This window comes from Bombyx mandarina, chromosome 12 (genome assembly GCF_030267445.1).
Source record: "Bombyx mandarina strain Sakado chromosome 12, ASM3026744v2".
Lineage (NCBI taxonomy): Eukaryota > Metazoa > Arthropoda > Insecta > Lepidoptera > Bombycidae > Bombyx > Bombyx mandarina.
This window is the reverse complement of record NC_143219.1, coordinates 652849-666243: the sequence shown is the minus strand read 5'-3', so window position 1 is coordinate 666243 and position 13395 is coordinate 652849. Positions and strand designations below refer to the sequence as shown.

Sequence of the window (13395 nt, the reverse complement as noted above, 5' to 3'; positions counted from 1 at the left end):
GGAAGGAGAAATGAGAAATCTCTTTTCTCACTTGGTCCAGTAAGGTTAGTCTTATCTACATTAATAAAAGACATCGGAACGTGTGCGAGATAGGTGTATGCTAATCATAAAAATAGTTTTGGTAGTTACTCAAAGAAACTCAATTGAGTTGATTAGGGAGTCGAATATAGATAATTCCTTGAAACGCATACCTCGCGTGATGCAGTTAATAAAAATTTCCTACGGCTAGAATGAACTTAATTTTTCGGTTTCCTGAACGCTTGTCTTTCAACTAGTAAAGACAGTATTTTATGTCTATACGTGACGGGGCTATTGTATGCATGTTTTAATCCAGAATATTTTGAACCTTAAAGATACCGTGTTTTTTTTAATTCCTCACTTTTAATGTTTCAAGATTATTTTTCAAATGTAACTAAAGGCTCATGATAGAACCAAATGTTGGTAGCCCCACGAGGGTCTGGGCGCCAATTGCAAGTAGATTATCCAATAAAGAGCTTTCTCCGCAGCTGATGACCTCGTGAACCGCATGTACTCTGGACCACAGCTGGAAGACATAATTGTTATGATTGATCCAATGATATAATTTCCCTCAGTCCGTTCCAAGGTGAACCTTGTGAGTAATTTTTAAGCGAAAAAAAACGTCCAACATTTTACGTTTTCAGCTGTTGTTATTAATTAAAATATGACATTAGAATAGCAAAACTTCAAACGTTCAGTATGAAGCTTGCAGTAAAACTATTTATTTATTGTCCAGACAAAAGGATAACAAGTCAACGATAATATTTTAATAATTCTCTAGCAGTGTTCAAAATCTTTTAACTTTTGCAATGTTAATTTTATTAATCTCATTTACGTTTACGAGATTTCGGATGAAAACTATCAATGTAAAGTTCTATGTCCCTTTCAGAGGTCAGAACTCTTCTTGGTAACTTGATCGAGGGTAGTCGGAGTGGTCTGGCTGATTTTAACATTCCATTTTTCACAATATCTGGAGATGCTACTAAGCATTTAATATCTTCCGAGTCAAAATCCGTATTTATGCGACTCTTTGATGTATTTTTACAAGTTTCGTGATATTTCGACTGAAATTTATGCGAGAACGGTATACCTTTTGATACAATAGAACATTTTGGATTATATTTTTTGACTGGCATCCTATTTTGGTCAGGATTAACACAAATTGGCGAAGGTAGTCTTTGCGGGGCGATAGGAAATTGATTTGCAATTTGATCACTAATACCTTCATTATATAAGGTTCTTCTTTGGTCTAATACTTCCTCTGATGGAAACTTTTCTTGCAAGTCTTGTTGTGAATCGATTTTATGTTCTTTATCATCTATTGTATCTCGTTCAGCTATTTGATCGTCAATAAAAGTTCTACATATTCTACCAGCACATTTATAGCTCATGTCATTCTTAAGTATCGTTCTTGGGCATCTGCGTTCTAGACATTTGAGATTATCTATTTTACTACCGGTATTTGATGTAGGATTCGTCACATCTGGACGATTACACATTTTACCAAAATTACAGCAGCAGTCGGCGTCTTTTACTACCGATGTCATCGTACTTTTATCACTGAATTGCATAATGTTATCTTTTTTTTGTAATCTAGCCGATTTCGATGGACATTTATCGCGTCTGCAATTTTCACATTTACAGTTGTAATGTTTGGCTTCATGTAAATTAGTTTGAACGTTCTCTGAGAATAAAATGTGAGGTTTACTATCTATATGGAATGGTGGAGGTTCGTCAGGCTTCGTTTCGAACGATACACGCTGCGATGTGACTGAGTATTTGGGTTCAGCATAGTTCTGAGAGCCGAGAAAATAACACGAGAAATCATTGTAACACGGCTCCTCCGGTGCATGGAATATTTCATTGATTATTCTGGCTCTGGCATTTGTATTATTCATATTTGTTATGAGACTATTATCGAATTTTATCTGTCTTTAATCAAAATTTTACTTTATAGATTTACTTCACCATGATGTTGATATTTGACAGATGAATTTGCAAACAGAGTTTTTAATTTCACAGGATATATAATTAGGCTACGGATACTATTTCATTGTTTCTTATTCTTAGTAAATAAGCTTCGTATTTTATTCCCATTTTAACAAAATATATTCTAAGAATAATTGTTAAAAAAGAGTTGAAAAACTCACAAATAATTTCCACATATTAACGTTTCGCAAAAAGTCAACATATTTTCTTCTCAGAGAATGTCAATGTAGCATAATTATAAAGTAATTCCAGGTCTATATTTCTGATTGGAAATTTAAAACCTGTTATTTTTATTTCTTCTCTTAAGCTTAAAACATTTGTTCCCTGACGCTAAGTATAACTTTCTGCAACTTAGCATGTAAGGGAAAATCGAAGGCAAGAGGACCTCTGATAGACGTTGCATTGCATCTCTCTGCACTGGAGTATCCAAAGTGGCAATAGCTTTATTGACTACCAATATCCGATAGAGGACGACTCCTTAAGAATAATAATTATTTATCCCTTTCATCAGTCAGATAAACCTTCCGAATTCTAATTCATAAGAATTGTGTCCATAGATAAGCCGAATTTTATTAATATCGTTACATTATACACAATCATATGTGAAGATGAAAGAAAAATGATCTCAAGAACGGCTTAAAGTGTTTTCAAACAATACTCGTATTGAATGCAGTTGTGGTAAACAGCTGAGGCGGAAACACCTAGTTTATCTTCCACAGCAATTTATGATTGAGTAACACATCTTACAAATTTAAATATGCGTCTCCGAAATACCGTTTCCAATGAAACCTAGAAGGAATTAGACTACAAACGGCCGCAAATACAAAGTTCGAGGCACAAGCGCAGTAACGAATTCTTTACCAAGTTACATTTGCTTTGTTTATGGAACACTCTGGGCCTTATTGTTCAGAAGATAATGACTAATAAATCGTGCTTCTGCTTGGTGCGGATATCAACCAGTTCAATGTATACAACGTCTCCCTGCCTCCCCCCGTTGGAGAGACCTAAAGGGGCCTTATTGATTCATTAGAAGGATTTTGTCGTCTGAAGTCGGCAGATGCGGTCAATTGAGAGGAGCCAAAGATCAGAGGAAGCAGCATGCGCGCGTGCCAATCCAGCTGCGTCGCATTGAGACGTTGTTAATTAAACGGTATTTGTAATTTGTCATCGAGTGTGATTGGTACACCTGTCTGTTGTGGAATTTAGAGATTATTAGCGTTTTGACTATGGCTTGTATCCTATAATATAAAACACATTTAATAGAAGCGTAAATAATACATTTAATGCCGTTGTAATTATACTTGAGACCTTAGAACTTATATCTCAAGGTGGGTGGCGCATTTACGTCGTAGATGTCTATGGGCTCCAAGAACCACTTAGCACCAGATGGGCTGTGAGCTCGTCCACCCATCTAAGCAATACAAAAATTAAAAAAATTGTTAATTATGTACTCTCAGAAATTGTTCGAGATAGTTCCAACGACGTCTTTTACCACCGCATACCTACCTATATACTACTACATACTACTTTTATATAATATACCACTGCTATACCTACCGTCAGGACAGAGCTTATGACCAGTACCTGGAACTGGGAAGATCGGAGTCAAATATTTGTTTTTATTGAAAACTTTAGCAGCATTGTGACTTGAAACTCGATGAAAGGAAAAAAGGCATTAATAGGAAACAAACACAAATTAAACATGTATCTATAGGATTTAGTCTGCGCGAGAAAGAGATAGAAGACTTTGGAAGGCTATCCCACTCCTACCCTTCTAAGCCGTTGAGAGCAGAAGAACAATCGACATATAGACGACATATTATGCCACTACCGTCGACCATAGTCGTTGCCAATGCCAGGTTGTAAGCTAAGCATTTTCCAACTGCATCTTTATCATCGTGTTTTAAAGTACCAATATTTCTTTTTCTTTTTTTTTTATATTTGCTGTTGCTTATTTTTACGTAAAGATTCCGAACAAGACATTCTTGGAGATCAAATCCACTTTTGATTTACAAATTAAAAATAAATAAATATAGCATCACACATCACATAAGTTATTATTGAACTTATCGACTAGACTTATTACGAAACACATTATTATCCAACATTTTTACGTTCACACAAAACATTCTTCATTTCACAATCGTAAAAGAGACATTACCTGCGACAGAAAAAAAAAACAACACAACAAAACAAACCGGTAGTAAAATAAACACGCGGCAGACCTCAATTAAAATTACTATAAAAATATCGAAATAAAATATTTTATCGTCAATAAAACAAGAACGTGTCCATTATAGGCTAGTGTATCAATTACGTCGTTAAATATTATGGGTACTTCTCTATCTTCATATCGCGGAGTCGTTAAAGGAAAGACAGTGGATGTCTACTCGGGAGCGTGACAGAGAAACTCAGTATACACCCTTCGTAAGTGGTTCACCACAATCCTGCCTATTTGTGGCGCGAAGCAATCACGCGGCCGGTCTTGTTATTTAATTTTATATTTATTTATTATTTTAATAAATCAATAATACTCATAGAATACAGAATGAATATGTTAGAGAAAGTCTGAAAGTGGCACCTGTGACAGAAAAGTTTTTTTTTTTAGGATTGAAGGATTACTGGTGGCCCAGAGGTGGACCGGACAGGTGGGCGAGCAAAGGCTCAGCCAGGAGGGGTGGGATTTGCTAACAGCTGCTCGAGCGCCTCCGAAGGAGACCTAACAACTCAAGAGCAGCTGCTTCACGAATGAATCTACTACCGGGTTCGAAACGCGGCCCGTCAAGAAGATCCGGCGAGAAACTCAGCGAGCTGATGCATGGGGGCAGAGAAGTTGAGAAGTGCGCGCTTGAGATGGTATAGACATGTGATGAGACTAAATGACAATGAGGCTGTTAAGAGCGTTTTAAATGTGAATTTGGAAGGCTTTAGAGGAAGAAGTAAACCTAAGAAAAAATGGATGGATTCCGTGAAAGATGATATGTGAAAGAGGGGAGTGAGCGAAGAAAAGTCGTCGTGGCCTAAAGGATAAGACGTCCGGTGCATTCGTTGTTGCGATGCACCGGTGTTCGAATCCCGCAGGCGGGTACCAATTTTTCGAATGAAATACGTACTTAACAAATGTTCACGATTGACTTCCACGGTGAAGGAATAACATCGTGTAATAAAAATCAAACCCGCAAAATTATAATTTGCGTAATCACTGGTGGTAGGACCTATTGTGAGTCCGCACGGGTAGGTACCACCGCCCTGCCTATTTCTACCGTGAAGCAGTAATGCGTTTCGGTTTGAAGGGTGGGGTAGCCGTTGTAACTATACTGAGACCTTAGAACTTATATCTCAAGGTGGGTGGCGCATTTACGTTGTAGATGTCTATGGGCTCCAGTAACCACTTAACACCAGGTGGGCTGTGAGCTCGTCCAACCATCTAAGCAATAAAAAAAAATAAAAAAAGAAGTTTTTTATATACATAGAGGAGTATGGAAGGAGAAAACATGTTATGCCGACCTCAGGTGACCGGGAGAAGAGCAGGATGATCAATAATACCAAAAACGAATATTGCACAGACAGATGGCTCGTTCAGTAGTTTTCACATAAAATAATGTTATGTATTTATAGGAGACGTCTTGAAATCTCTTAAACAAATATTTATAGACAATTTACTAAAACCCTAATATATATTTACATTTAATTTACAGCCACAAGATTATCAACAAAGATTAAAAATTTGACTTTATTACACAAAAAGATACGACATAAAAACGGAAATTGTCGTTAAGCGATAAATAAAATTATGGTAACGTTGAAGATGTTCGTAAAATCATGTCATTTAGTGTTGTCACCGTATTTGACATTAATTGATAGCATTATGCAGCTTTTTATCTTATGTCCGAGGTACAAGGTTCATTTTGATCATTGATTGTTTTAGAATTTAGACGATCGTTGTTTAATTTTGTTATAGGTGACTATGAGCGAAGTTCTCAAGTAATATTAAACTAACATTATTTATTATTCGAACATCCCTCATACGTCCTAGGCAATAGGCATCGTAGCTCAAGGCTGATGTGATTATTATTCGGTGGTAGGCGATTAGCTACGAGTCACAATGAAGGGGCAACGTCATTTTTTTTTATTATACTGGACATACTATCGGAGATCCATTTTCGGGCCAAAAGTCATCGTAGATCGCGTACGGCCGCCTAAGAGAAAGAAGGAAACGTTACTAAGAGTTTTTACTCTGTTTACGCAAATATGTTTTTACATATTTGCGTAAACAGTAGTATGAACTTATCTTGTAAACGTCCTTAGCTGGATTTAGATATTGGTCAAATAGTTTCTGTTCTTTGTTAGCTACCGCTACTATCTATAACTTAATCTCACTTGATTCATTTCGGGGGTAGTGTCTTCGTAACTACCTTTTTTAACATTTTAAGCTTTATCGCTCCTAATTTATTGATAAGTTACAATAGTAACCGGACACGGAAAGGTACTAGCGAGTGACTGGTTCTAGGTGCGAAATACCGATTGACATAGAAAGAGAATAACCGTTCCAATTTATGTGTCTAGTTTATTGGCTCTGAACCACTTAATACCAAAAAAAAGCCTCAGCTTTCATCAGCAGTTGGACAAGTTCACCGACCTGCCTCAAGGAATAAAAACCGTACAAAAGTTCTCTACAGAAGCCCTCTAATAAAGCAAAGACAAAAAGTAATTAAACGTTATCTGTATCAGGTAAGAAGGGCCGTAAAATTTTATTATTTCCTATAATTTACACGTTATAGTCGTGATAAAAACATACGCCATGGGAAACGAAATCAAAACACTTATATTTATTGGCGTAGATAAACAGCTGACCTAAGACTGGTGGTAAGGGGCCACCTCGACGTGAGAACCACCTTTCAGCTTAAGACAGACTTTTTTTTTTCTAGATGAGACACGAGCTCACAGTTAATCATGTTTTAAGAGCATGAACATCACCAGGTCACTGTCGCAACTCAGCGAGCGACACGAGGTAAATATGACAATAACTGCTCCGTAGGAGCTAATCATGATGAATAGCACCAAGCTGACGCAGGAGCTTTCTTCCCGTAAGTCTCGTATAAGGCTACAAAGGATTTCAACCCTTAGTAGCCTTATACAAAGCCTAAGAATATGCCTTATACCTTAGCCAAAGAACGCTTCCGGTCATTCTTTGGTTCACCAATGTATAATACCAACGTACTGTTCTCTCTGAGCCCGCACGGTACCACAATCTTGTCTATTTCTAACTCGAAGCATGCGAATCGTTATTCTATACAGCTGAGGCTTCCAGCTCATGTCTCAAGGTAAGTAGCGGCATTCGCGTCTCCTTTCTATAGGCTTCGGTAATCGACCCCAGATGGGTTCGTTTTTCCATCCTCATTCACCCATCTACGCCATAAATACGCCCAACTACCACTAAATAACGCGTATTCATTCCAGAGATTTTTAAAAAAAACAGTTACTAGCAGTGTGTTCCGATGTGAAGAACTTCAGGCTCGGGTGCTCATTATACGGTCCTACTCATTGCTTAAGATGCTAATTGCGGTAGGCAGCGGCTTGGCTCTGCCCCTGGCATTGCTGAAGTCCATGGGCGACGGTAACCACTCAACATCAGGTGGGCCGTATGCTCGTCTGCCTACAAGGGCAATAAAAAAAAAATTATAATAAAATTCTATTCTATTCTAATAAATAAGCATACTGGTCAACTACGACCATCAAGCTTAAGAGACCTTTCATCCTTTTTTGACACTCGCGTGAGAGAGAGGGAGAGATAGAGTTAGAACAACAAAGCCCTTGGGATTTATGCCTTTAGGACATGAAAAATTGTGAAAACTCGCACAAAAAAGCAAAAAAATATTAAAACAAATATTAAAACCAATTTTAATTTACATCACGACGTACACTCAATTTGTGCATTTAACCCTCACTAACTGCGGACCAGTGTTGACCCGATTACCATCAAAACACTAACAAACATGTTACTTTCGAGCGATGTATTCAAAGTAAACTTTAAATATTCAGGCAAATAAGAACCTTAAACGTGGTAAAATAAAATCTCAAACTGCCTATTAAGTTTTTATGTAAAAATTCGTTCTAAAAAACTTAACATTCATGCTATAAACGACTGTAAGCACACGAAAATAGAACGGAATTTTCTGTGTCATTTGTACATTTAATGCTCTTCTTTAGACTACCCGCTGTGAGAGATGCAAGTCTTTTGTGTTGTTTAATACTGTTCCCGGTCACCCCTTGTATTCGAGTTGCATTTTTACTCATTAAATGGTATGCTTGTTAGTCTTGAACTTATTAAGTCCACAACCGGTGCCTATAGATAGCAGAACGAAAACTTCGCTACACAACTTCGGGACACAAGATCGTATTCAAAATGGTCATGTAATGAGACGGCCTCACTCTCCTGAACGGCAGAAATAGGCGGGTTAATAGTCCCCCCGTATGCACGATAAATAGCTAACTATTTGTATAAGAAATCATTGAGTATAGTGCAATAGAACATTACAGATAAACGAATACACTATGAACATTAATGTTCTTTAACTCCGTTTTTTTTGGCATATAGTTTTAGATTCTACAATTATTGATTTGGTTTATCTTATTATGTATTCATTCAGTAAAAACCGCAAAATTTGTAACAAGAGCCCTATTCAGCTTAAAATCTAAATCCTACACAAAAATTCTTATGAAATGAGTTGTCAATCAATCCTTGTCGTTTTTTAAGATGAATGACGTCGTTCTACTAGCTTCTTCTTCTTCTTCTTGCCTTCTTTCTTGCGCTTAAAAGGAGACTCCAATCGTTGTATTATTTTAACTCGCTTTTGTAAATAAAGTTTATTGTATTTTTTCTCCCAAGCTATATGGCAGCGCCGTGGCGCACCGTGGGCAGAACACCAGCCAGATGGTCAGATCTAGCAAGAGAAGCACTAGGTGGTAGTCTGTACTATACGGTCCGTGCTACCCATGTTCGAACACAGTGGAACGTCACATGTGGTCGCGATCCTCAGTAGTGAGGGAACGATACAGAAGATGATATGGCATCGGCGAAGCATATCATCTTATCATGCTGCACAGTCAATTGGCATGAATTTCACGATCGGCCGCCTGTCTCCTTGGATTATATCTCCACTCATTGCACTGAATCATAGGGAGGGTCTTTTTGTGTATCTAAAGAAGTATCTTTTGATGTAACTTTTACTTCATCCGTTTTTTGTTTTATTGTTCAATCAAATCATGAACATTAGAATTTTATTGTAAAATTTTAATGGTAACATCTAAGTTCTAACTAAGTTGCTAATTTTAAGATTTGCTTTAATTTTAGGCAGCGGCTTGGCTCTGCCCCTAGCATTACTGAAGTCCATGGGCGACGGTAACCACTCACCATCATGTGGGCCGTATGCTCGTCTGCCTACAAGGGCAATAAAAAAAATAAAAAACCCTCTCTTCCGTTCCAGCCTTTTAGCCTCGTGCATACATGGCAAGTTGCAATTAAATTGTAATATGCATATATGTATTAAGAAAAATAAGTACAATAAAATACGCAAAGCAATATCTAGCTTATTGGCTAGCAAATTTTGATGGACTACGCGTTAATTTTATTAGTCCGCTATTAACAGAAGTGATGGAGTCGTGAAACAGGCATGCTGAGTTCGATTCCCGCGGCGATACGTTTGTTTACAATAACAATTTCAGTAACAATGTACGTCAATATTTAATTTAGTGACCGTTTTAGGATGGCTTGAAATGTACTGTTGGCACACGCAATGCAAAGCATAACCGCGTTTCATAATGCTATCCATAAAACGGTCACAGACTCGACATTGGTTACATATGCCAGTGTTTTTTTTCCGTCTGTTAGCATTTTAAAATGGTAACTTGGTTTGAGAAATCATAGACTCGATAGGCGATAAATTTATAATTTTATTCGCTACCACCACTATCCTATTTATTTCAGCAGCGAAGAGTTTGAAGGGTGCGACAAACGATAAACATACAAATCAAAATATAAATACACTTCATCCGCACGCACATCTGTAGCCGGATGTAGGCATCCTCGGTATGATGTCTAAGAGTTTCAATTACCATTGAAAACTAAGTGGACCTTTTTTTCCCTACCTATACACTAGAAGTATACTACATAAGGGCTATTCCGGCTAGACACGGATGGGTAGGTGACTCGGCGGGAACCAACTTTTTTGGGCCCAACCTCAGGAGAATTTGCTAACTAGCCCAAGCAAGCGGCACAGCCAAGCCACTGCCTCCCCTACTTGCTGCTTCATAGTATCCACTTTCTATCTACTGTATTCGGTCTTTCTCTTACCGTTCATATTCAACTGAATCTCATTTACCCAATTCTGCTACCAGGCAATCAAGCATTTGAAGGGTTGAAATTTTAATCTCATTTCTCAAGGTTGGCAACGTGGTTGTCGAGCTAATCAAACCATCTTTGCTGGTAAAAAAGTCTTCTTCGATCTCACTTTCCTATCATGCTTGTATTAATGAATTCCCTTCTAATTATCTTTGTCGAAAACTTCTCGACTTTATTACATTTAAATGTTAGAAAACATATTAAGATCATTATGAGCCGCAGTCATAAAGGTTTTTTCTGCTGTGAAGGCAGGTGTAAGATGTTGTATTAATATGTTTTTGTATTAATGTTTTATTTTGGCAAGCTAAGACACTGGTTCGTGGTATGTGGGAGTTGATATGTGGTACAAACTTTGAGAGGTAAGCGACTTATATTTAATTTTTTTATTTAAATAATTTTCCTTAAATGACAATACAAAGCGCGTGATTAAACCATAAAAGTAGTTTATTTAAATTAAATATTTCTTAAGCGTACAACAAACTGTATCGATACTATGGTGTTTGTTTACATAAATGAAACTAAAATAACAGCTTTTTAAATTGTCGACTTTTCTAGTATCCCGGTAAATATTCCGTTAGCTATCGCCCAAATCATCAAAAAGTATAAACGTTTACATATCTCTTCTTTCTCTATATTTTCTGTTATTTTTAAAAATTCTTAGTCAAAGGGAATCGATTTTTGATTGAAAAATTTTCCGAGCAAAAACACACAAGAGAGCGGACTCACGAAAACGCTGCCTCTCATATCTTGTCCCGCATTTGGACCGTGACCCTCCACTGCCGGCGGGGGTCCATCAGGCCGTGCTCATCAATTACAAGGTGCTCACTGCCTCCCCGGCACCGCCTGCCAGCGTGTCAACAGGTGCCCGATCAAGATATAATTATAATAATCCTTAACAAAAACCACAATACAATCGCAAATATTAAAACGAATGACATTTTGAAGCATTTTAATTAGCCGTGACTGTTATCGAATTGTTATAATAAATGTTTACGGTTGTAAATGATTAGGGTGCGGCTAGTCAAAGAACCTCAGGCTCCAGCTGAATGATTCAGGATGATTCGACTGGTATTCGTTAAGAATTCAATGGTCGACGCTCGAATATTACGAGACCCCGGTCTTGCTGGCAAATTGGGGTCGTTAGGAAATTGGGTCTGCTGTATTTCCCATGGAAAACGCTTTAAGGAAGTATTTAAAATGGCACCGTTTATTCTTTCATCATGGCACCCGTTGTCACCGTCATAACACTCGTCCGTCCGTTTTGTTTCCGGAACTCATTCCACCTCCGTATTGCTGATATGATTGAAGAATGGGTTCGATGACCTTGTAACAGTATTTAGGTATCCTCTAAAATTGCGGTCACAATTGTTCTATTCCACTTTTGTAAGAGACAACGCTTATAATATTATAATACCTTACAAATGTTTTGGTTTATACTGTTAATTTGTAAGTAGACTAATTAAATAAATAAATAAATAAATAAATAAATAAATAAATAAACGCTCCATCTGACGGGGGCATATATCTTGTAGACGATATGATTTGGCAAATAATGTTGATGACAACAAATTTTGTATTTCCCTACATGATATCAATACTTTCACAAGATCGACCCACGTATCCTGTAGGTACAACCGAAATTTCTTACTCACTAGCAAGCATCCAAACGACAGAATCCCACAAATAAACAGTTTCATCTTACAACATAGCGTAACCGATATAATGTATTATAATGTAAAATTCATTACGGATTCGTTTCGATGGTGATTTATCGGAGCGGTCCAGCCGAAAGCAGTGCTGTACGTCAGTGCGTCCTCAGGGATGTCACGTCCAGGATTTCTCAATTAATAAAATCCTACGTTACAATTCTATTCTATCCTATTCTATTTTATAAGCCCACAGACGTCCACTGCTGGACGGCCTCCCCCTAGCCCCGCCACAAATATCGGTCCTACGCTACCTGCATCCAGTGGATCCCCGCGGACCTCAACAGATCGTCGGTCCATCTTGTGGTAGGCCTACCCACGCTACGTCTTCCGGTACGTGGTCGCCACTCAACGTCACAATAACATAGGCTATTTATATGTAAATAACTCATACTTCACTGATCATGAAGGATAATTGACATAGGTACCACCATCTTGCGTATTTCTGCTGTGAGGCAGTATTGAGTTTCGGCTTGAAGGGTGCAGCAATTGTTGTACTATAAAACTGAGGCTTAGAAGTGATGTATTAAGGTGGTGGAATTTATGTTGTTGATGTTTATGAGTACTGGTAACCAAATAAATTATGATATATTAATTTTAAAGAGTTTTACTTGATCTATTTCAATATTAAAAAAAAATAAAAAAAAAATCTATTGTTTTTCTTTTACATAAAAGCATTTATTGGGTAAAATTTATTCCATTTTAACGCACTACAGCTAGAGGCTAATAATACGAGTATGTATTTTATTAAAATATGACATATTTTTTAAAATGCATTAATTATTATTTACATAATATGTTAATTATATTCATTTTAGATTGTCTTGTTTTGAAAACTGTGTAACGCTTAAGACATCGAAAATCACACTGCCTTCCACTACTACACTTTAGAAAATAAATTATTAAAAACGAAATTAAAAAAACAGCAACGTTACTATCCGGCGCTGGCAGCCCTGCGAGTGATTAGGCTCCGGGTCGCTGTGACCAACAAATTGAGTTGTTCGTAATCATTTACCTCGGCGTCATTAGCGGGTTATAGCGTTTAATGTTATATTACAAAAATAACATAGAATCTATACCGTTACACATTCATTTTTAAATCCGACACACGTAGATTTTAATGATTTATTACCATATTATGAATTTTCGAAGTTAAATATCGTCTTGAAGGCACGAACGTTTATTTTACTTACACACAATTAAGCTTGGTATCAACCACAGTGGGCGATCATCGTGAAATGCAATTGTGGAATAGCACAGGTAGATTCTAACATTTTGCAT

The 13395-nt window shown here is 37.2% G+C and overlaps 1 protein-coding gene and 1 long non-coding RNA gene across 2 annotated transcripts; one reads left to right on the top strand and one right to left on the bottom strand.

Annotated features, from left to right (window-relative positions):
* Window positions 1-845: 845 nt before the first annotated feature.
* LOC114251754 (uncharacterized) lies at window positions 846-1916 on the bottom strand. Its single transcript, XM_089731796.1, has one exon. It carries the CDS (start codon window positions 1914-1916, stop codon window positions 846-848), a length of 1071 nt encoding a protein of 356 aa, XP_089587922.1.
* A 1135-nt stretch (window positions 1917-3051) lies between these two features.
* LOC149501713 (uncharacterized) lies at window positions 3052-7024 on the top strand. Its single transcript, XR_016323974.1, has 3 exons — window positions 3052-3157; window positions 4616-4863; window positions 6936-7024. It is a non-coding gene; the product is annotated as an uncharacterized LOC149501713 (long non-coding RNA).
* The last annotated feature ends 6371 nt before the right edge of the window (window positions 7025-13395 follow it).